Genomic DNA, 25,230 nt, shown 5'->3' with positions numbered 1-25,230 from the left:
CAGTGCAGCCTTGAAGGCTCTAAGCTGCCTCATCAGAAGAGGATTCAAATGCTGCTTTAACTGGCTACGATCATCCTGATTCAAGAAGGCAAACCCTCTTAAGACAATAAATCAATATTGGTGAGCAGTCTAGACCCAGCACTCTTTTACTTTCAATAGAAGACTGAACTTCAATACGTTTTGTCACAGCAAATTCTACTGGATTGATTCTCAGTCATCTTCACAAGTTAAATAAGATGGCAAAGTGGCACGTAACAGACACTGGCTTAATCATTTGAAAACAGTGTAGGTACCTAGAATATGGCACTAGCAGTACCTCCCCTGTAATGGCATATTGGTTCAATGCTCTGCTAATCATTAAGAGCATTAAGAATCTAAAATGGTTCAGCTAAAATAGCAAAACTATGCTCCTCCACTCCTCAGGCTGAGTGCAGCATGTCCTACCATAACAGCACGATCCTCCTAGTGGACATCTCACTCAGGCACGGTGACCAACACAATTCTATGGGCAGAAGCTAAGTATGTAGACACTGCCTGAGGAGTCTTGAAACAACAGCTTTTAACACTGTACAGTGCAGTGCTGAACGAACACTCTTGGCTGCCAGTAGCAGCCCAGCTTGGAGCTTGGAGTTTAATTTAACCTGTTTAGAAGTAAGACAAATTAGGTCCTGCAGAGCTCTTTGCAGCAAGAAACCACACACACGAAATCACTTTTGAGATGTTTCCTCTTTATGTATTGTTATGCCACTGCAGCAACTATTCCAAAATTCAAATTAAAACTGTACTTTGTACCAAATCCCTCATTTTCATTTACCAAAACCATTCTGATTAATACCTCTGAATGACAACGTAACAGTTCTCCACCAGAAGCCATTTCAATCTCACAGGAACAAAATGGTAACTGAACTTAAAATTACACTTAAGATTTCTACCTTTGTAAGAAACCATTTGGTTTATTTGTGCATCAAAAAGTAAAAAAGAAGATCATTGGGTTTTTTAATCTTAAAATGTGAATGCAAGCTCCTTGACTGAATAGTAAGTTTGATACATGGTTTCAAATACGAGAGGAATGTGTTTTAAGGACTGAATTTCTACTTTATTGTAGTTCCCTCAGGCAGATGCAACATGACGGACTTCTTTATTAAGTTCTGTAGCTTTTAATTCATATGATGGGTAAGGAAACAGAATTGATATAACTTAATAATACAAGCTTATCACTAATAATACAAGCTTAGCACACTACACTAGTTTTTCCAAGCAAGTGCTACCTAACAATTCTTTTCCACAAATTTTCTGAGTTTTCATCTTAGCAATCACTGCTTTATTTAACTTTAAAGCATTCAGAGGAATAAACAATCACTGTTTGCTAATCTACTTGTCCATATGCTGTGAAATGATCGCTCAAGCTATCTTACTGCCTGAAAAAGAGGGAAAGTAGCTTTTAACCACAGCAACAGAGAGTGGAGAGCTGCAACATGCACATTGTAGTTTTGATCTTAAGCATTCCACAAACACATCAGACTCAAAATTTGATGGAGTTCAGGGCTGACTTGACAAAGAAAAATGATTCCCCCATTCTACTGATTGCATTTCTTCTTTCTCAAAAAAATACAGGTGTTTACTGGAAAGCACTCAGATGAGAAAGAACTGAATTTTGTATTTGATTTGAGAAACTTTAAAACTTTTTAAAATCCTACTCTTTTGATAAGAGTATTTTTGCATTTAATTTGCATCAAAAAATTAATTTAAACAGTATTGAAAATATTAATTTTCTGGTTTTACAGATATCCATGTGTAACAATGTTGGGTCACTTCACATGGCTAGTTTTAATTTTTTCAGTCTTGTATCTACTACTTGAGCTCATCATTTGCTGATACATCACAGCTGAGATCCTACCTATACTCAAAAGCTGTCATTAACATCAATGGGATCTGCCGAGGTAAGAGTAATACAGAAGCACGAGGAGCTAAAAGTTTGGATTTATGTACAAAATCAAGATTATTGTGGAAATCTCTACTCATAATATGCATTCTACCGTATCATTAAAAACATACACTGAAGTTTGATGCAACATAGAAAAAACTCCAATATATTAGCCTATTTGAAAATCTGTTGTGATTGCAACAAAAAATTAGCACAACAGATAACATAGACATTTCTGTAATAAAGTTTAATCTCCCTGTTCAATTCAAATGTATCCTCTGTTTATGAGTTAGGTGTGTTTTTATGAGCTTGGTTTTAGCTTGTGTGAACAAATTACTTACTGCTGCTTTTATCTAGCCACATGAAGGGTTGTGAGGATCCATTTCTCATCCAAGAAATAGGTATAATCCATGTGTTACTTAAAAAAAAAAAAAAAAGAAGAGATAATAGAATTAATTCTTATGCTTAAAAAAAACCCCTCTCAGCTGACACTAAACTAGATTGCAGATGAGTCCTTCTTACAAGAATCTCCATCTACCTTCTCTCCTCCCTGATGCACAAAACCTCATCGCATGGTGGTACTTATGCTGGATCAGCACCAAGGTTCATCAAAGATAAAGGAGTTTTAGCATGGCTTTAAATAGACACTCATATCTAGCATATTATTTGGTGCTAAGTGTTTGAATATCACTGTATCTCTGTGCTCTGGCTTTCCTTCTAAAGGCAATAATTTCATTCTCCTCACTTACTACACTTCACCCTATTTCTGGAGAATGTAAAGTTCTTTTTCAGAAGGCTATCTACTAAAAAAGGCCCCAGGCAAGCAATACAACTGCAATTCTGGCAACTGTAATTTCCTTTCTAAGGAAATGTAAAACTCCTGGTGAAAACAGATGAAAGCTTCAAAACCCTGAAAAATTCAGAAATGCATGTCCTGGATTTTCTTACATTCACATGGCATTGCCTTTTACTAACTACAGTAAAGGACTTAACATTTGTAACTTGGAACACATCTGAGCTAACCAAAAATGCTGAATGGACTAATGCTCTGCAATTCCTGCAGCCTGGGAGCAAAGGAAACTCTATGGTTCTTGTCAAAATTTCTTTGGGCTGTTTGCATGACCAGCAATAGCAGCCAGTGAAAAACTGCTCTCCTTTATACTTTTTCCCTACATGAGAACTCCTGTTATGGGTCCTGCCCATGCATCCCATGCTTATGACAACCGCTGAATTTCATGGAAGTTGAAACTCTGATCATGAGTTTCCAAGGTGAGTGCACAAAGGCAGGTCCTTCTATCACCATTTTTAGCCATCTAAATAAACAGCACAGCTTTCAAAAGCACCGGGCACTCAGCAATGCTCACTGGCAGGAACTTTAGAGAACTTTTGACAAAAGCTGTATGTCAGGTCCTTAGCACCTTTTGCTTTCTGAGAAAGGGGTCATTTATATAAGTACTTAAATGCAACCCCTTTATTCTAGCCAAGCAGAAGAGACTGGGAATACATGCACTGGAAACAAGCTACAGCGTGGTTCATCCAGATCCCAAGTCCATACAACTGAGGGCTGAGGAAAGAAGAAAATGTCAGGCAAAACTCCTGCCCTGCAACCTATTCACAGCTTGTGTCTGTCCTTACAAAGCCATTATGTGCCTGGAAAAGTCACTACTCCAGAGGAAAGCAAACTTTTGGCAAAACAAGCAGCTTGCAGAACTATTACAAAGTCCAGTCTCAAACAGATTTTAGTTGACAGCATAAAGAAAGAAAAAAGCATAAAGTTAAAAAATCAGATCACCAAAACATAATGTCCTAACTGAAGAGTGTCCTGCAAAAAACACAAGGGTATAAACATGCAATAAAAACACAAGCTAAACATACTTGTAAGGATCAGTACTGTTTTCATTCTTTTTATTAAGAAATTGTTCCTGACTGATTGTGCCAGTTGTTACATTTAATGTTAAAACTGGAAACCCATTTTGGCATGTCCAAGAATCCATTATTTGTTTTACAGATGCTGGCAACTGAATTTCATCCTGTGCATCTACAACCTGCAAAGGAAACAGGAATTAGAAATATTTATGATAAATAGATACTTACTGATAGTGCTTCAGCAACACTCTAAGGGTTCTAACATACTAGAGAAAATATAACTGCTTAGCAGTTTGCTGGTCTTTGATTCACACAACAAATCAATGTATATCAAAGTATAAATGACTTTATAATAAAGAGCATAAGCCTTTTTAGGAATTATGAAACACTGAGATGACATTCCCCACTCTTAACACCTGACTGCTAATCTTTCTCTTTTTGGTGTTTATATACTTATATACACCCTTGTAAGGCTATGACAAACTTAATTTGTCAATTTCATTCAAACAAAGCTGCTGGGACACAAAGATTTTTAAGTGACTATCTAATGAACAAACTGAATAGTAAACAAGTTGAAAAAGATACTAAGCTAGAGTCCCAACTAGCGTGAATTGGTACAGTCTCTGTTGGCTTGAAGGATGTGACAGTCTTGAAATTGTGGCTCTCATTCTTAACCTAAGAATACTAGAGATAAAATGAGTACCATCTGTATGTGGGTCCAGAGATCATCTTGGTTAGCATTTGAGAAGGAAAATTCTTTCAGATACGACTGTACAGAAACAAACAGAAGCATCAGAATTCATGAGGGTTCAATGAAAAACATCAGCAAGGCAAACAGCAATTTCTACAGTTGTCATTTTCAAGCTTACAAATACAGATGGAGGCGTTAGTTTTTCAAACTTACAGTAAGTGCTCTGATAAACAACTTCTCAGTCAGGAACCCAGAAAGCATCCATGTAATAGAAGCCCCCTGGAGTACAAAAAAAAGCTATGAGAAAACATGGATTATTATTGTAATTATTATAGCAATATTTTTTCAAACTATATTCCAGAGAAGTTAGTCAAGGTACTCCTACAACTCATATTCCATGGAAGTTAAAAATGTTTTCACCACTTCTTTCATAGCCAAACACATTTGCCACATCCAATAAATTTGTGTGTGCAGCAGAAACAAATCTTGAACAACGAAACAACCTACAAAAAGCATTGTAATTCAACATTTCCTCTTAAACCTACTTTGTACCGTAAGTTTAGAATATACAAGAAACTGGAAGATTTTTATATTTTTTAACCTTGTTGTACGTGATGCTGTCAAACAGAGACATTAAAGAAAATGATCCTTTGATCTTGTCTTCACTCTCTGACAATGATCGAATTCCTATTTCATTGTCTTCCCTTAAGATAGGTTGTATAACATGATCATTAAAGATTTTATCCTGCAAGAAAAAGACAAATCTAAGTGAGCTGAACAGAAAATACTTATTCTCAGGACAGAATGTAGATTATGGGATTAGCACTAATAGAAATAGTCTCAATAAACAAGGAACAATGCTTTTCCTCCCTCCCTAACCTTCCCATGAAGGAAAAGCAACTGTATACCCAATCCTAACATTTTCCACAAGCAATATTAGTAACCAGTGAAAATTTTACATCTGACAAGACCGTGGGTTTGGGCCTGACAAAGACGATTACAATGTAAACCTCAGGGAAAAATTAGGCAACTATATTAAACAGTAAATGAATAAATACTGAAAACTGAAAACCTGTATCTCATTTGCATCTGTATGCCATTAATATGGCAGCATTTTCCACCTAAATTCTCTGCTTCTCCTGCTGCAACCCCAAGCAATAACCGAAAAACTAAGCTATGGAGGGTAGCAAGGCATAATTATGCAGCATTTCTGCTGTCACCTGGTGAGAAATATGGAGGGAAAATGTCTCTTTTGGTGTAAATCAGTGAAGTTCTCTTTTTGTCAAATGATGACTCAATTCCCCCCAGATGAGTATATGTCCTAAGGCAGGATGGAAACTACATAATTAAAAGGTAAAGAAAAACACCTAAATCTTTAAAACATTGCAGGCCACTTTGAGCACTTCTACTTCTCAAGGAGAAGAACACAGGCTTCCAAATAAGGGGATCAAATGTGTTGACCAATTTTTCTCCTTGTAAACAGCTGGTAAATTTAACTTTCAGGGTTCAATTTGTAATTGGGTGGTGATCAGTGGCAGAAAGTCTAGTTGGTGGCCAATAACTAGCAGCATACCCCAGAGGCAAATATTGGGTCCAGTTCTGTTCAGCATCTTCATTAATGATCTGGATGATGGGGCAGAGTGTACCCTCAGCAAGTCTGAAGATCAGACAAAGCTGAGAGGACTGGCTGATACACCAGAGTTGTGCTGCCATCCAGAGGGACCTGGACAGGCTGGAGAAATGGGCTGACAGGCACCTCATGAAGTTCAACAAGGGTAAGTGCAAAGTCCTGCAGCTGAGGAGGAACAACTGGAAGGGAGCTTTGTGAAAAAGGACCTCAGGGCACGAAGGACACCAAGTTGAACATGAGCCAGCAATGTGTCCTCGCAGCAAAGAAGGCTAATGGTCCTTGGGCTGCATTAGGAGGAGTACTGGCAGCAGGTCGAGGGAGGTGATCCCTCTCCTCTACTCAGGCACTGGTGAGAACACACCTGGAGCACTGGGTCCAGTGCTGGGCTCCCCAGGAGAGGAAAGATATAGAGCTACTGGAGAGAGTCCAGCATAGGCCATAAAGATGATGAAGGGACTAGAGCATCCCACCTGTAAGGAAAGGCTGAGAGAGCTGGGACTGTTCAGCCTGGAGAAGAGAGAGCTCAGAGGGATCTCATCAATATATATAAATACCTGAAGGGAGGGTACAAGGAGGACGGAGCCAGGGTCTTTTCAGGGGTGCCCAGTGACAGAACAAGAGCCAATGGGCACAAACTGAAACACAGGAGATTCCCTCTGAACATCAGGAAACATTTTTTCACTGTGAGGGTGACTGAGCACTAACTACCACAGGTTGTGCAGAGAAGTTGTAGAGTCTCCACCCTCTGGGATGTTCAAACGCTGTCTGGACATGGTCCTGGGCAACTGGCTCTGGGTGGCCCTGCTTGAGCAGAGAGGCTGGACCAGATAACCTCCAGAGGTCCTTTCTAACCTCAACCATTCTGTGATTCTGTGAATGTGTATGGCCCACAAAAATGCACCAGAAAGCCCTGTATTCTCACACCTGTGTAATTTACTCTGGATTTCCAAGGCACATCATAGAACTGTAATTTATCACATGGAATTACTGCCCAGTATTAAAATTTACTTTATGGACATAAATAAAATGGTAATTGTTGATTTTTAGAAAGGCAAGCTTCTAAATGAACAGATTAAAATTAAAAAGCAGGCAAGGATTTATTTCCAATTTAAAATCTGGTGGCCTTTACACTATTCAATGATGTTAAAACATGGCATTATGGATAATAAAGTGAGCTGGTGTTTGTTAAGATCAAAGCCAAAGGTTAGCATATCCCATGACCTAAAAATCCTTCTGACAGAACTTGTTTGATGTGCCTGTTATTAGTTTACAATTAAGCATGTATCTAAGTTCACTGGTGAATTAGAACAGGAAAGTGACGAACAGCATTTCATCTGGGCCAAATAAAAGGCAGACTGGATAGAATAGCAGTTCCTATTCTGTTTCAGATTTTACTGAGGGATGCAGTTTTCTAATACACTATGGGATTTATGCTTATTCCCATTTGGGTGGAATGGGAACGAGTTTTATCTTGCTGTCGGATTAGCTATGTGCATTATATTTGCCTTATCTACAAACAGACATCCATGGACCCTCTCGGGTAAAGAGACTCAAAATGGCCCAATTGAGTCATTGCCTGATACCTGAGGTACGGGATGCTTGGAAAAGAGCTTGGACAGGGGCGCATGCCATCAGCTATAGGACCCAGGAGAGAAATCTGGGTTTGCTACATGACAGATCTAGGGCAAAACACCAACTCCTTGTCAGTGCAGAATTATAGCTGTCCAGCCGTCCTCTGTACCAGCTGTAGAAGTTCTGGGTATGATCACAGCCCCCAGCAGATGGAGACCTTCCAGGGAAGAAGCAAGACCTACTGGTCTTTCCCAGTGGAGCTAAGTTACTAATACTATGGCTTAATTAAATCCCATCTCCTGCACCTTCCTTTTCTTCATGCATGCTGGAACTTTGCTACTTTAGCTTACCTCACTAAGTGTTAGTACTTACCAGTGAAAGCCTAGGTTCAACAAAGGTAACTCCCAGGTACTCGAAGTAAGATGCCAGTCCCTCATTAAGCCACAGGTCATTCCACCAGTTCATTGTAACCAGATTTCCAAACCACTTAAACAGAAAGAAAAAATGTTTCAACATCTCTTTGGACTGCTGTTTTAATTTTTGCAGGTTAAACACACATGCCTATGTTGAAGTAGCTTTATTTAATGTGTACATGTCAATTGAATAAAATGCTGGATGTTCCTTCAAATAGTGAAAATTCAGTAGAAAAAGATGCATCTCGGAAAAAGTCAGAGGTTCAGGGCAGTTATTTTTTAATTGCTTCATCTACAGTTTCATACCATGAGTATGGATGTTAGTGCTTTATGTCATTCTTTTAATTTTAAACGCTTCCCAATAAAATTTAAATATCTAAAAGATCATATCAGGCTATAATTAAAAGTACGACATTTATCAAGCAATTATGAAAACATTTTTCCATGTTCTTAACAAAAGGAAATTTTCAAGGGAACGATAAACAGAACCTGGGAAATAACCATTTCCAAAATCAGCACATCCCTATCATGGCAAGCAATAAAACTTCCATGACAGCTGTGACGTATTCACATTTGGCAGTTCATATTTAACAAAAACCTGATCATTTGCAAATTTGTATTTTATTTGATAATTCTTAAAAAGTTGAACTACAACTTTGTTTTAAAATAGCGTTTAATTAAGTATTGACATTTGTTTTCTTAGCCTGCAATAAAAACACTGCTCATCTGAAGGTCTGAAAAGTTACAGACCTTGTCAGAAGGGCATACGTGTGCACTAGCCAAATTAATCTCTTTTGCTAACGGCAAACAGTTGCTGCTCTGGCAAAAAAAAAAAAAAAACCATAATCAATAAAAAAGCGAAACTGCGTTATCATTCCAAACAAACTAAGAAAAATTCTTAAAATCTCTGCAAAAAATGGACAAAGGTCCAGCTACTGTGTAAAATATGTTCGTGCCAATTTTGTTCTGTCATACTATGGGCTGTTTCTTACAGAAAAACAAATACCTTTTGCAATATGTACATGCACTGCCATTACAGAAGAATACTTATGAAGTCCATTATTTCTCCTGCCAAAGTACTAAGTATACTATAAATAGAGAGCATGGTGTCATCCTTACATCCCTACAGTATTTTCTAGTATGGTATTCAGGTACAGTGTAAGAAAAAAATAAGTAGCCCATGAACAGTTTTGTATCCATGAGTCCTGTGCAGTCAGTATGCAGTCTGTAATATGACAGAATCTGCTTTTAATACTGATTTATCAGCAGAACATAGGATCAAAGAGTTTTTCAATACCCTTGTGCTCACACACCCTACCTCATAGGCAAATAAATGTACAGAATTTTTTTACCACATGCCTGGTGTCCTAGCTCGTGTGACAGAATTATGGCAATCATTGCCTTTCTGCTTGTGAATTTATCACTCGGGAGGTACATCAATGATGATTCTTGGAAAGTCATTAGCCCCCAGTTTTCCATAGCACCTGCTCCAAAATCAGGCAGTGCAACCAGATCTAAATTGATTCAAACAAGAGAGGAAAAAAAAAAGGTATCTTTAAAAATTTTGGAAGTAAAATGCTCACATTATTTTAATGCTCACACTGGTTCAGTGTGCAATTAAAGGATACTACATTTTAGTGGTTCTTTGCGGTATTACAGCAATGCTCTTGCAAATGGTCTCTGAAATTTCTACTTTGCATCTATGATTGCCACTCTTTCAGGGAATGTCATAACAAATTCCCGCGAAGCCCAGATCTGTACTGTATCTTGTACGTACAAACGTTCTGAACAAAAATGAAGGCTGTATTCTACCAATGCTAGAAGAGAATATATTCACTTCTGGCTTTCTCTGTATGACTTTCTCCCGTGTTTGGGAAAAATCATACTTACCTCTTTCTTCAGCCTAGCAACTGATAAAAAAAAAAATCTTGCTCTTTCAGCTCTGTGAGTAGAGGGATCCCTTCCACTCTTATTTGAAAGGTGCCCCAGAAACACCACCTCTTTGTTTCCACAGTATGCCTGATACCTCCGTACTCCCCTTATGCCTTATGCACAGGCAGCAGTTTTCCAGTTCAAATGTGAGAGTTGGATGAAACATCAAGGATCTCAAAGAAAGATATGTGTAAACTCAGCAGCAAAGAGCAAAATGTGGAAAAGATATACAGAGCATTTTGGACACAGACACAAGCTTGTACTCCAAAGCAGCTGACCATGAGCCAGTTCCAGTCCAAATGCTAGGCAGTTAATGCAAGGACAGTGCTGAATCCAAGCAAAGCTAGACTACATCACAGCAGGGCTTATCACCTCAGGCTTACAGCAAAGGTATCAAAGGTATTTCACTTTCGGTGAGGCAGGCCTCATCTAGCCAGCCTGGGGCAAGAGAGCTCACTTATAACTGCATTAAAATCAGGTGAAGACAAATGCTTAAATATCCCTGATTTGAAATGTGTTTATTCTTCATTTCACATTTTGAGTTCGCCATAGAAATCTCCAGTGTTTACAAAGAGCTCTTCTTGGCTGCTCTAATTGTATTGATTTTTAAGCAAATCTTTGAAGAAAGTCAGTGGGAAATGCAGTTGGTATTGCATGACATCACAGAAGGGATTGTAACAGTTTCACAGCATTATGTGAAAGTGAAATCTTACCTAACAGGAAGTCTGCAATACTGTTCTTCTACTTAAACGTTGTAATATTTTTATACTAGTGAATTAATGTATTGACACTGCTACTAAACAGAAGAACACAAGCGTGAGACAGAATTGACTACAGCCCTTGAGTAGCTTGTACGATTACTAAGGTAACAAAATTTAAAGAGTGAAGACTGCATGTATTACATTTTCCATAAGAAGTGTAGTGTGTATTTCTGCAAGTTATTCTAAATACACTGGGAGATAATACATTTACACAGGTGAAAAATTGTTTACTTCAAGCGCCAAAATACAGATTTGACAAATCAACAAATTACTTAGTCAAGAAAGGAGAAAAATTCTTCCCCCACAGTCCTACAATCTGCTAATATGATGGGCAAGTCCAAAACTCATTTTTAATAAAAACTGCCTTCTGTTCTCTCAATACTCTACCAATTCGTATAAAAGAGCATGTTTCCCCATAATATTCATGCTGAAGCTCTTGGGAATACAAGTACAAGTAGTGGGCAAACTATACAGTGGAAATACATGATGGCACCCATTTTTCTTGACTGAAGGTTGACTTAACTGATTTACCTAAAGTCCATTTTAAGTAGAAACAATGTTTTTCTGCAGGAGTCTTTTTTTCTGGGGAAGGATGTGCAGGAACATACAGCCAAGTCAGAGCTAAGACAGAGAAATACTGAAGAAAGCAAGGGAAGCTCTGGGGAGACATGGGTTGCAGCAAGCATGGATTTACTAGGAGAATACAGTAACATCCTTGTGTGGTATGGTCTATGTATCCCAGAAACAGCGACATGACTGAACAACTCCTTTCTATCCACTTTGTAGCCCCATCTGCCCTTTATTAGGAAATGATGCTTTAAAAGTATAAGCAGAATGTGAAGGTAAGCGTGCTGAGTTATGGGTTAATAATGCAGAAAGGAGAATTCAGTGAATTAAAGCTTAGGGGTTTTATTCCATGAATGCAGTAAGCAGTAAAAAAAGAACTGCAAAAGAACCCATTGCTTCTGTGAATGTTACACCATCAGCAGCCATTTCTGGTCCATTTAAGAAAATAAAGTAATCTCACCTGTCTTTGGCAGAGGGTAGCTGACGTTAAGTAAGTCTTCCAGAAATGAAAATATTGGGCCTGTGATATTCAAAGCATAGTCAACATATCCATTTTTAACTGCCTCCTTCCGAGCCCAAATACGTATCTGCAATAAAACAACGAGGTGTTATTTTAGACAAACCTTGTATTTTCATCTTCTTTGCTTCTCTTCTGTGAATCATTGTTTGAAAATGCTGGCTATCCAACCAGACCACGCAATGAAACTTTTAATGAAAAAATCCCAACTCAAGTTTTGCTGGACCTAACAAAATGTGGCACAGAGCCTAATCCTGCTAAAATCTAGCATAGTTCCAGTACATCAAAAGGGCCAGATTTGAATCTCACTATAAATTGCTTGAACAAATGGACTCCTGGTTTTTCTTCCATTAAATGGGAAATGTAGTAAAACTGTTTAGAATCACACATCTTAAACCACGTATTCCAGCCAGTAAGTCTGGGTGACAAACTTTCCTTCAGACAACCACTCTTTCCCTGAAGAGAGAGAAATGGATGTTCAGAGAGCATTTACTGTGCAAACATACATATCTCCCCTCTTGAACTTTCTCACAGCCTGAAACAGACCACTGGCCTCCCATTGCTGTTGGAGAAAGCAGAATACATCTGAGCAGATGACATCTGTACTTCTGAGTAACAGAGACAGCAGCAGCAGCAAGCAAAGCTGTCCCCTCCTGTGCCCATTTGCTTTGTCATGGTATCAGATGGGGCAGCTGCTTGCCTGAGGTGCTGGAGGAGACTGAGAAAAGGTTTATGTCTCCATCATGTGTCTCTGGATGCAACATGCCCCAGGTGCCTAGCAGGTCAAAACCCCTGCATTTCTTGCATCTAAATGCAATACATGGTCTTACAAGTTGCCGCACAGACAAATCATAAGAGCACAGTTGGGAAGCATCAGGATTTAATTTACAAGAGAAAAAATAAAGCATATTCAGTCAACAGAGTATCCTCAGCCTCTGAGCCCCTCTTTTCAGCTGAGGCTTCAGAGGAGATTCAAAGACCAGATCACTTCATTTTGCAAAACCTAAACACAACGGGCAGACTTAAAATCCTAATCCTAGTATGAGCTTTGAGTAATAATACTGATGTTTCAGGTTGTAAATTACTTACTAGAAATGACAAAACCGACACCATGAACATGCTCACACAAATACTGTGGAGGCATAAATTGCACATCTCTGTCTGAAACCAAGGGGTGAAACACCCACTCCCCTCTACCTCACAGAACAGAGGTGGTGCCTATTCTCTCTGAAAAATGCTCGTTTGAATGCTTTGCTTTGCTGACCCCTGTCAGTAAACATCAGCCCAAGACAAAGGCATCACATCCAGAGCTAGAAGCATCCAACATGTTCTACACAGGGGATGGCATGTATAACACCAAGTCCAATCTTCACTTCAAAAAGGAGCTAATACTGTGCTTCCTAGCTCACCTCTGCACTGTACTCTCACCTTGTTCTATCTTTCCCCAGTAGGACGACAGTGAGCTAGCCATGAAGCTAACACTGTGCTCTCATGTATTAAGGATAGCAAGTATATGCTACCCTTAAAAACTTCATGGCTGAGTTTACTATTTATTTTGGAACAACTTGATACGTCTTTGCCCTGTTGACTGCCAGCAAAAGAAGGAAAGTGAAACCTATGGTGCCAATAGAGTATATCTTTTCAGAGCTTCCCTCAAGAAGCTTTGGCCTTGGTAGTGTAAGAGCAAAACCAAATACCCACTGATGACGAAGCTTCAAACACAAATCAGCTGCTTTTGGAGGCTAAAAAAATGTGTCCACTGCAGAATAGAAGGTTAAAATACTAGCATACAAAATGCCTGGAGCACAATATTGCTTCTACTGTTGTCATGATGCTGCTCCTCAAAGAACCTTGAAGAACAAGGCACTGAACTTCAGAGGTTTGTCACTGCAGTGGAAATGGATATTTCTTCCAACTAAGACAGCTAAGAAAATAAGACCCTGAATTATGACCAGTACTTTCTGCAGAGTAGCTGCTCCTAAAGTTTTAAAATACAGAGCCCATACCTACTTGTGGAATTATATGAAATGAACAGGACAGGAAAATAAACTCATTGTCCTAAAAGAAAGCTGTCAGCACAAACATCTGCAGGATAAATGTTAAGAGTTTTGCCACATAAGCAAGCAGTTTTGGAAAGGAAAGTACAGTTAATGTCTGTGATATCTTGTAAAGCACATGATGCATTACAGAGCCAACTTCTGTTGTAAACTGCTCTAATGTGTTATGCAGCCTCATATTTACCTCGTTTCCCCGCTCAGTTCTGGTGACATAATCAAAATCACAAATCACAAAAGCAGTTAAGTAAGTTGACATTTTCAGTGAAGTGTTAAATGTGGTAACAGTCCACAGGCTTCCATTTTCATCCTGCATTTCAGATACATCTAGAAAAAAAAATCACAGAACTACTCAAACCATTGCTCTTAAGAACAAACAAGGAATTTTGTGTTTTCTGCATGATTTTTTATACCTCTCTTCAATATGCTGTATTTCTGCATTAACTTCATACATTTCTGGTAGAAGGCAAGCAGACAGACTTGCTGCTACTGCCATGTATCAGTTGTCACCTTCCAGGAGAACACCAAAAATCCACTCTTGAGCTTCTTAACTGAAGCCTTGGAAGGACATCAAACTGTGTCAGTTTCAGCATGTGGGCAAACTGTGGACAATTTATCCCATGCTGCATACCTCTAAAATGTATGCTCTATTATGATTCACAAAGAGGTCATGTGTGCCCAAGAATTATGAAATACTTAATCAGATACTTTCCTACTAAATATGGGGACATGGACAAGATTCTCAGGGGAAGAAAATGCTTCAGGCAATTCTCACAGAGATCCTATCTATTATAATTCCTAAGTTACTAGCTTTCATGCAAATCTCATAAAACTGCCTTTTTATGGCTGAAAATTGTTTAAGTGAAAAATAAAGGCACTGAACCGCAGAAAAAAAAGCCATTAAGAAGGAGGCAAGAGTTTCAACAAATTTCTGTAAGAATACTAATTTATGGAATTTGTTTGGAATCTTATACTCTACATGCATCCCACACAAGATCCCAACAAGGGACTAGAGAAGAATCTCCAGTGCTATTCTTACTCTGTACATACACAGGAAGCTATAGTGTTTCTGCCTGGTAAAACAATTTTTTTGTATGTTGTAAGTATGTCTTAAAATCTACTTAGAGTGAAAGGAATCCCTTAATACCACAACTACAGGCTCTGCATACTCGGGCTGCCATTTTGTTTTAAGCAGATGTCACACAGGAAGATGGACACACCAACTAAACAGCAAATGCCAAGAATGAAACCCTACACAGCCTCCAGCAACCAGAGGAAAGCACATCGCAACTTACAAAAATACAGAATTATTGTCATCAGAGACATTAATTATACACGTCTTCAGATTTTTAAGTCCATAGGCACAGATTTTCTGTGCATTTTCAAGGCATTAGCACATGCACCACAGAATACTGCTATATTGGATGATATACTGTGTCCAGACAAATTACACTCTTTTTAAAAGTAATTCAGGGCAAAAAAAACCCATAAGTCTACTTGCTGTTTACCTACCAATAGCAGGCATGTTGGAAAGAGCTACATAGCTGGGGTCATGGATTATTCTGATATTAAATGTGGCCTTCATGGCAGGTTCATCAAAACATGGGTAAACTGTCCTGGCATACGTTGGTTCCAGTTGGGAGGCAATCAGCATACTGTATTAAAAATACAAGTAAGATTAACCTAGCATGCTACAGCTAATCAAAACCAATATACAGCGCGTAAAAACCACCAAATCAGAAAAAGCAAGAAGTGCATCACACAGATATGCAGATTTGGAAAAGGTTTGGTTATTATGTAAAGGCATGATTAAATCCCGGCACCCAACAGACAGTCCAGTTTGGACACTTCTGGAGAAAAGCAGTCCTTTTTAATTAGGTGGTGGCTTTTTTTTTTCTCTCCCAGGCCTTCTCCAGATTTCATAGTTTAAATATTTGACCTTTTCTAGTTTGTTTATTAAGACAGAGTTGATTAAAGTTTTGCACACATCAGGCCAGTGCTCAAAAGCGATACAATGCCCAACTTTGATTTAATAATTAGAATATCTCTGTACACCTGCTCCTCTCTCTAATGCATCCACTCTTATTTTAATGGTACATTTTAATAAAAAATTGTAATAACTGTTAGGTAATTGCATCTACATGCACTTGCACACTTCTGTCAAATCACATAGAGAAGAACCCCAGCTAAAGTGGCACCAGTGCTGTTCCAGTGCACTGGCAAGCCTAAGAAAATATTCAAGAGGATTCTTTTCTACCTTATGCTATGGAGCCTTGCCTCACTTGGGGCAGACTCTGTGGCACATTGTGATGGAGGCACTCCTCCTGTTTGAACTAACTGAATTTTGGTCCAGGCAGATGCTCAGCAAGTAGGCCTAACCATAGTTAGTCCTATTGTGTGAGGCTACCAGTGAAACTCAGCATCAAACCCAAAAAACAGGTTTGGTTGGAGACTGGGCTGATAAGCGGCTGAAACCTCACTAACAGCAGAAAATCCAACTACAAATCAACCACTTTACACTATATATAATCATCTACAGGCATCAGGGTCTGTTGAGCTCTCACCCCCATAGCAGCTGGCTGCATGGCAATGATCTCCCCTTGAGTAGGGATGCCTCTCAAGGTCACCCCTTGAGGCTGAGAGATCCTTCACCAGACATTGATGGGTTGGTAAGTGATAATTTTTGCATGCATGTAACATTTAAGATACATATAGTAAGCTTACACAATAATCTTTGTATCCCATACTAACTTTGAGTGTAGTCAATAGTATTGACGACAAATCCATCGGTACTTATTTAATATTTTACATACCTAAATTTACTGATTAGAACTCAACAGACTAACTACTAGATCAGTGTCTGAGTGATCTCTGACTCTTCTCCTGTGATGCACACTGTCTGGAATCTAAAGGTAAATCACCATGTCCCATGGCTAAAGTTTCAAAGATGAGCTGTACATGTGGGCTGTTCCCATTAGGGCATCTTTACCAGGAATTGGAAAAAATATGCACGCAATGGTTCCTAAAGCTCGATACCTGTCAGACAAGCAGTAGCCAGCAGCTGGGCATACAAGAATGGCATAATCTCCTGTTTCAGTGACCTCAATGCCATCACAGGACTAGTATTTTTCAGCTGTAGTTGAGGTGTTCCCTAAGAGTGCATTCACAGCCGGTTCACAAAGGCTTATGCTTAAGCACAGAGACATCTCAAAGGAGCCAAGAGCCATCAGGACAGCATCCATACATTAAGCAACAGTATGTAATCTTCACCATGCAGTGGAGTAACAAGTCAGATCTACCCTACAAGCACAGACTGCACCTGATTATGATCTGCAGCAACTGAACCATGTCCAAAACCTAAGGTTGCATGTTTTAAGATTCCCTTTTCTTGGTACCTGAAATGAATGGATTGGCTTATGATATTTATATATCACTTCATAGTAGACATACTTCATTGTGTGCGATCAGACCCAAGGAACAGAGTCATTACATTCCTGCTTCCATTGACAAAAGTCCGCAATGCTTTCCAGCAGTTCCTAAGGCCAGCCCTCCAGGAGCCCTGTTCTTTTGAAAAATGTTTGGCTGTTGCCATTTTAATAGCTGTGCTACTCTAACCCTGCTTAAAGCTGATCTAGTTAACCCAGTGCTGAAAGAATCAGCAGCTCATCTACACTATGTCATCCTCATTGGTGATGTTGGGGAACTGAGTTAATATCAACAGGACGACTGTATAAAAACACTGTAGTCTTAAAACATGGTACATTTTGCATTTAACAGACATATCTGATGCTGTACCATAGCACAACTTATGACATTTAAAAGAACCCACATTGAACACATGTTGATTCGCAGTGACTGTCACTGGGACCAAAACATCTATTTTGAAGTGAGGAATGGCTCAAAAGAGAGCACCACAGTGTATTTGACTTCTTGCCTGTCAGTGCAGGATCACTTTTTTTATGGACCCAATTCCTTGCAGAGTCAAGAGTGTGCTGTGCCAGCCACCAGCTGCCTCACTGAATGCAGCTGAAGCTCCACCTGAGACAAAAGTGTCACCTCCTCTCCTCCTTTATCCTGTCCAATGACAGCAAGTGACTTAAACTTCTGCCAGGGTTGCACAGGAGCAGCAAAAGTGACAGGCTGCTTCATCGAGGGAATCAATCTCCTTCTTCCCATGCAGCAAAGTATGCTTTTGTGCATTCAGTTGTGCAATCAGTCGCAGCTCGGTTCTAGGAAACACAGAGCAACCCCACAACTACAAATTCCCCCACACCAGTGCAATTGCTGTCTCAGGAGCCTCTATACCAGCACAAGCTGATGCAGAAACTTAGAAAATTTGCCTACAATAAATTCTTGTTCAAGAATACAAAATAGCATATATTGAGCAAAAGCATTGCGATAAAAAAGAAATATGAGGATGGATTAAATGTTATTTTTCAGCAGGACTCCAAATAAAAAAAGAAAATTGGGAATGTTTCATGCATGTTACACAAATAACCGTTGTTTCAAACGCACATTACCTCACATCATTTGTCAGAATGAGATACTGTGGTGGCTTTTTTCTCCTTTTTTTTTTTTTTTTTAAGGTGAAGGTATTAGCATGAACTGAATGACTAGCAAACTTTTACCACACTGCAATATTACCACAAAAAAAAATTACCCAAAAGGCAATTAATTTTTAAAAAAGCCTAACATCGCCTAAGCAGACAAATAAATTTTCCTCTTAAGCCTAAAGTTTTGTGCATAATTTAATTTTCTTTTTTCTAAGTATTATATAATGCCTTCTTCCCCTAGCAGAACAAAATCAAAGCCACAACACATTCAAATAATGAGAAACAAAACATTACCAGGATCTCTTAGCCTAAATCTTTGACAATTTATACTACAAAGATTCTTCTTTTTTTTTTAGTTAGTGTCTAAAAACAAGAAAAAGAAAATGAGGAATGCATCCCGTATAGTACATGAATGCCTAGTGGATAATGTTTCACGTGATAAAAAACCGGTAATTGTAGAATAAATGTTCGTTGTTGATGCAAAAAATGCTATTCTTCTAAAAACTCATTCTCATTAAAATAATGTTGATTGTAATACTGATAGCATAATGGGGTTTTGTGTTAACACCTTTTATATCTGATTTCCTCCACTTTAAAATTATGTAAGAATTAAACTGTAAGTGGCTCAAAGTAAGGGAATTTTACAGCAAGCAGAATCCTGTTCTGTGCAGCAGCTGTCCCCAACACCCAGTCCTTTTTTCAGGTGAACGGTGCTCAATACCGACATGAAGCCGAAGAAAATACCAAACCTGTTATTTGTTCTGATTTCTCTCCTATGCCTTTGACGGTCTTACCCACAGATTCATATAAAACAGAAGAAGAACGTGGGATCTGCAGATGTGCAGTTAAATGCAGAGGCACAATTAACCATACTGATGCTGTTCTAATCCCCTCTGCTCTCACTCTAGTAATTGGTGCAGAAGCAACTGATAAAAATCAGCGCAAATACTGTGTTTAATTGCATTTTGGGATGCCTGTTAATACCAGTCCTATCCAGTCAAGTGTTTTATAGAAGTTGCGTAGGACATGTGCAGAGTGGCTGCAAGCAAAATTCTCAAAGGATTTTGTAACACTGATGTGAACAGTGACATACAGCCTGCGCTTTATGGTACACTCCACGAGGATTCCCTAACCCTAGAGCAGTATACACAAGCTCATTCACAGCAGTGCAGCATCCGTATGCAGCACGATGCTACAACCAACCTCCTGCATCATCTATGTCTGAGCCAGTGCTGCTAGAGAAGGGCAATGGTGGTTTCTGTATCCTCCTGCCTACCCAGATCCTGGCATGGACTCTCCCAGCTACATGCAGAATACAGATTCCACATTTCAACAGGAAAGCCTTCAAACACCTAGTGCTGGTGAAGTGGGAGAATCCTTGTTTTTTACTTCCTTTGCTCCTGCAAGCACCACAGACGTGGGCTATGTGTGATCTATAAAGAGCGCTCCCATTTTTCAGTTTTCTTTTGTGTGTCCAGGTGGGTAGTACAAAAAACCCCATATGCAGTCATCAATGACCAAACTGATAATAAACAACTTCCGTGCTGGAAATTCAGTGAGGTTTGAGCTTTGGTTTATTGGTTTTTCCACAGAGGTGAGGTTAGCACTTCTGAAAATAGCTGTCTATGCAAACAGCTTTCCCACACCACCCTACCAGTGTGCTCTGGCTCCGACTTTGAGAGAGGGCAGGGAACAGTACTTTGTGTCAACCAGCTAATTCTGCCAACCTGCCAAGAGCAACAGTGGTATCTGACCAAGAAAAAAGCTGGTGCCAAAGATGAGATGGAACAAACATTTCAAGGACTCCACTTCTCTCTAGGATCTAGCTGTCTACTGACAGCTTGCCCTTCTCCCCTTAAACTCTTTGGAAACGAGAGGTCTCTAGAGGTTCCACAAGCACAAATTACAGAAACCCCTAAGACTTCTAGCACGTGCAAGAAACACAGAAGTCTGCATGACCATAGATGAATGGCACATTGTCTGTTACAGCTGGTGGTTTAAGTTAGGTGCTAAAGTCAGAAGTCTATGCAGGAATCAGATCCCAGAGGTCTGTCGGAGCTATGTCCAAGTCACTTTAGAAGAGCTACAGGACAGTCTCCTGGAGATGGTGGTTTCCTCGCAGAACAGTAATGTACTTTGTACCGACAGCTGAAGGGCATTGAATGTTTTTAAATTGCTCCTGATCTATATTAGAATACATTATTACAACTTTTTCCATCATTAACAGCTTGCTAGAGCTTACAGACTACATCCCTCAAAACACGCCTGCTCCAAAAAAAAAAGGCAAAACCCTTCAGGGTAACTGGACCCAATCAGATTAGGGAACGGCTGGTAAAGTGATGACTTAATTCTTAGTGAAGGAAAAAATAACAAGATACTGTTGCATACTCTCGATTCAGAGGAAGCCTTTTTAAAGCAGAAAAGATATGCAAAATCCATTCAAGAATATCAGGAATGTGGGCAGTAACAAGTAACCAAAACAATACATTATATCTGCACTCAGTGGACTTCCTTTGATTTATTTCAGTGTCTGGACACCACTGGCATATCTTTAAGCAGACTACAGTCTCACATTTCATTAGTGCTTTGTGTTGAGCTAAGAATGAAATGGAACAATTGTCTCTAAACAATTGGAAATTGAACTATACCCATTATTTCAATGATTTAAAAACATTTTTTTCTTATTTTCTACTGTGGTAGCACAGCTGACAATCCTCCAAATTTTATACAGTCTGAACCAAAAAATGTCATAGTCTAATTCAGTGTTTCTTTGACAGGACTTGATTTAATTAATGCAGCATCAGAAAGCAGACTGATACAGTATTGAATAATTAAGTGCTTGTTCCTTTCTTAATTTGGATTTTTTAAAAATTATTTAAAATAAGCAAAGTGTTCTAGACTTTCCTTAACTCAAAAGTCGCACAAATTATCAAATAATCCTGTGAATGACTATCAGTGAATGAAGAAATAGCAACTGAAGAAAAACAGAATATAGAATAAGAAATACTTATTACCATACTTCATTTTGCTCTAAGGCTAATCAACCTATCTCCTTTTTCTTAAAAAGAAAAAAAAAAAAAAAAAAAAGTCTGTGTAAGTTAAATTTTCCAGATGTGGAAAACAATAGTATCAGTGAAGATTTACACAGGAATGGCAGCTGAAAAGCCAACTCACTGTTGCAGAAAAACTACACAGTCCTCCTACATTTCAGTAAAACCCATAAAATTTATTTTGTGGTTTCATATTATTACTATTCATACAGGGACTTGCCCATGTAGACCTTGCAGGTAACTGAATATTACCTCCTTGAACAAGAAGTCTATGAACAGCTGAGATACAGTTTATTTTAGTGGACTCATCGATAAGCTGGGAGCCAAGAACACTTCAGTCCTAACTCAATTTTCCTCTTGACTCACTGATTGCTGATGTTCAGCAATTCACTGCAACTTTAATTATTAAAAATGAAATAACTTTAAAATAAGCAGTTTATCTGCCTCTTCTTTAAACACCTACTTTGAGAAACTTGTCTTCCGCTGGAACTATTTAAATCATAATCTTAAGTTTCACTTTTCTTTAGCAAGTTTCACATCCAGAAGTTTATAATGCAATTCACCTTGAGAAGATTCACAATAAAAAATAAATAAGCAAGCATTATTTTGAGGGCGAAAATATGTTTTAGATGACTGACTGCTTGAAAAGCTCACAGTGCCTCAGTATCTATTAGAAAATAAAAGGGAAAGCACCCTAATAGCACTCACTAAGGAAATCGTCGGTCATTTGATGACAGCCAAACAACTTCATGTGCAACAGCACCTACAAAGTCCAGCTGTCTACAGCGGCCACCCATCCCACTCCACCGTGCTTCTGAAACAGCAGGTGCTCAACGTCTCTAAACTCATGCCTGAATACATACACATCTGAAATCCTGGGCTCTGGATAAAGACACGCTTCCCACAGACACAGGCAGAGGAGGTGAGGAGCCGTCAATGCTACACAGACAGAGGCGTGTGGCCAGGATGAGGACTATGAGCCGGACCGCAGCTCCCAGGAACTGGGTGTAGGCATTGTCTGACCCCTCACTGCCAGTCAACGGCACAAAGACTCGCCATTGTCCAGAAAACTCTGCTTGACCAGCTGAGATATAGACTCTCAGCCTATAGCCAAAGTCAGATCCCTGTCTGACAGACCCTCAGGAAGCCCTCCCAGGCTAACTCCGGAGCAGCAGCTCCTCTGTAAACAAGGAGGTCTTTGCAAACCATCTCAGCATGGTCTTCCCAAGCCGCCAGGAGCCCTTGGTGCGGCTCAAGTCAGCTGCCACAGGAACGCCAGGGCCACCCAGCCCGCGCTCTCTGGGGAGGAGAGCGCCCACCATGGGGCACCGACCCGAATTCCCGACAGCTGCCCTCCGCGGCCCCTGGCGCACACCCGGCGGCAGGGCGCGGTCAGCACACGGCGGCCGGCCCCGCCCTGGGCGGCCCCGCCCTGGGCAGCCCCGCCGCGCAGAGCGGCCACCTGCTCCCGCAAGGGCCGCCCAGCCCTAGTGCCATCGGTCCGCAGAGACCCCCCCAGAGCTGCCACCTCCGGTGCCGTCGGCGGAGGGGCGCGGGTTTCCCGGGGCGGCGGTGCCGCCGCCTACCTGCTCCGTCCCTGGTCGGTGTAGCGGGTGAGGAAGAGCCCGTCGAGGTCCTCCTCCAGCCAGCCCTGGAAGCCCAGCTGCAGCACGTAGCGGCGCCCGGCCCGCAGCCAGCCGCGCAGCTCCAGCACCGCCACTTCGCCCGCCGCCTCCTGCCGCAGCCCCGCCACCTCCACGGCGGCGCCCAGCTCGGGCAAGGGACCGCGGACGGCGGCGGCACCGCGGCTCCGCAGCCCGGAGCTGTGCAGCACCGCCGCGTCCGTGTCCTGCCGGCAGCGCACCGTGATGTTCACCTGCCCACTGAAGGCGAAGGGCCCCGCCTGGCCCGGGCGCACCCGCGGCCACAGCTCCAGGTCGTAGTGGAGCGGCAGAAGGTGGCGAGGCAGGCGGCGGCCGGAGCCGGCGGCGGGAGCGGGACCCGGCGGGGCGGTGGAGCCAGGGGCGGCGGGCGAGGGAGGTGGCGGCGACGGCACCTCCTCCCGCCGGCAGCGCCCGTAGAGGGCGGCGAGCGCCAGCAGCGCGGCCAGCAGCGCCAGCAGCAGCGCGGCCAGCAGGGCGGCGGCCCTCCGCCCGACGTACAGCCCGCCGCCGCCGCGGGGGCCCATTCCGCCGCTCTGCACCGCCCGACGGCCCGCGCCGCCCGCCACTGACGGGGTGGCGGCGCAGGGGAGTGAGCGCGGCTGAGGGCGGGACGCGCCGGGCCGGGCCGGGTCGGGCCGGGCCGGGCCGGGCCGGGCTAGGGGAGGTGGGTCCCCCCCCGTCCCGAGGAAGCCGCGCCCGGCAGGGCCGCTGAGGCAGGGTGGGCAGCCCGGGGACACCCGGCCCCCCCGCGAGGAGCGGCGGACAGAGGCAGCGCGGCGGCGGGGAAGCCGCCTTACCGGGGGTCGCCCGCGAGCTGCCCCCTTCCCGCCTTGCTGGCAGCTGAGGGAGGGACGCGACGGCAGGCAGCTGAGCAGCGGCTCCTAAAGCCCCGGGGGCGCAGCCGGCGGCGGGAAGGCCGATGATGCTGGGTGGCGTCCGTGCCCGAGGACTCCCGGGGATCAGTGATCACGGCACGGCACGGACAGACGGCACCGCCCGGACAGACGGCGCTTACACACGCGGGGCGGCCCGGGCCGGGGCTGCCGAAAGCCCCGGTACCCGGGGGCGGCCGTCGGGCCGGAGGGAGGGGGCTGTCCGCGCCCCGGCGGGAGCGGCGGCCGGGGAAAGAAAAGAAACAAACCTACAAATACTCGTACTTTTCACCACCGTAAGGCGTCTCAAGAGAAAGGATGAGAAAATGAGGGTTCGCAGCTTGAAGTGTGCGGAGTGGTGGGGTTAGAGCGGATTGGCTCTTGAGGGAAATCTACACGCTAAAAGATTTGGGAGAAAGACACCGAGTCTGAAAAATCTTTGGTACATAAAAAAAAAGCATGACAAACGTGTATTTCTGATAAATCGTCCTCATTTAGAGCCTCACTTCCCTGCGTCCATCAGTTGAGCCTATAAATATCGACACGCTGTACATACTTAGTTAACCCCATTACAATCAATAGGGTTTAACTGTTCCCAGTTAAACACATATTTTGGGTGAGTTGAGGCGGGATTGCCAGTGAGATTGCAAAATTAAGCCTTTGTCGCCTTGTAAAATTTGCCACTTGTTTTGCTCAGTTGCCACTCCTCTTTTAAATCACCATGAGCCATGCTTTAATAGGAGCAGTAGCCAGGAATAGTGGCCCTTGTGTGCCATTGCCTCAGACATTTTTTAATCTGGATTACAAACAGGTTTCCCCCCTTTTCTTTTTTTTTTTTTAAATTCACTTCCCCCTCCACCGCTTGTTTTGAACCCAAGTCAGATCCCTTGGGCTCGTAGTTCGCACAACAGCCACGCTCAAACAGCCCTGTTTGCAAAATCGAGGCATTGGATTAGGTATTACAACCTGGTTTGTCACCAGAGTTAAAGCTCAGATAGCTAAAGCAAATTTATCTCGATGACCTAACACTACAGGTTACCCCTCATGCTCATTTATTTGTTAATAGAGAGAGATACCTTTTCTGTGGTCCTGTACAGAATACACTATTGCTTTCCTCATGCTGGGCACAGCAGGGCTGGCTGCTACAGGTCTAGGGATTAGCTC

The 25,230-nt window shown here is 41.8% G+C and overlaps 1 protein-coding gene across 1 annotated transcript in view; it reads right to left on the bottom strand.

Moving 5' to 3' along the window:
* The window catches only part of LVRN (laeverin), a 38,162-nt gene extending 14,444 nt beyond the window's left edge, over window positions 1–23,718 (bottom strand). Inside the window, exons 1-11 of the mRNA XM_086479790.1 lie at window positions 23,117–23,718; window positions 15,440–15,582; window positions 14,115–14,254; window positions 11,817–11,943; window positions 9,456–9,610; window positions 8,056–8,169; window positions 5,083–5,226; window positions 4,695–4,760; window positions 4,494–4,559; window positions 3,800–3,969; window positions 2,266–2,342 (exon numbers count right to left, since the gene is read on the bottom strand). Coding sequence (XP_086335916.1) covers window positions 2,266–2,342; window positions 3,800–3,969; window positions 4,494–4,559; window positions 4,695–4,760; window positions 5,083–5,226; window positions 8,056–8,169; window positions 9,456–9,610; window positions 11,817–11,943; window positions 14,115–14,254; window positions 15,440–15,582; window positions 23,117–23,718 — 1,804 coding nt within the window. The remainder of the gene's footprint in view (window positions 1–2,265; window positions 2,343–3,799; window positions 3,970–4,493; window positions 4,560–4,694; window positions 4,761–5,082; window positions 5,227–8,055; window positions 8,170–9,455; window positions 9,611–11,816; window positions 11,944–14,114; window positions 14,255–15,439; window positions 15,583–23,116) is intronic.
* Between the last annotated feature and the right edge of the window lie 1,512 nt (window positions 23,719–25,230).

This window comes from Leptosomus discolor, chromosome Z, assembly GCF_034619465.1.
Source record: "Leptosomus discolor isolate bLepDis1 chromosome Z, bLepDis1.hap2, whole genome shotgun sequence".
Classification (NCBI taxonomy): Eukaryota; Metazoa; Chordata; class Aves; order Leptosomiformes; family Leptosomidae; genus Leptosomus; species Leptosomus discolor.
The sequence above is the reverse complement of the archived record's forward strand: the minus strand, read 5'-3'. Positions and strand labels throughout refer to the sequence as shown.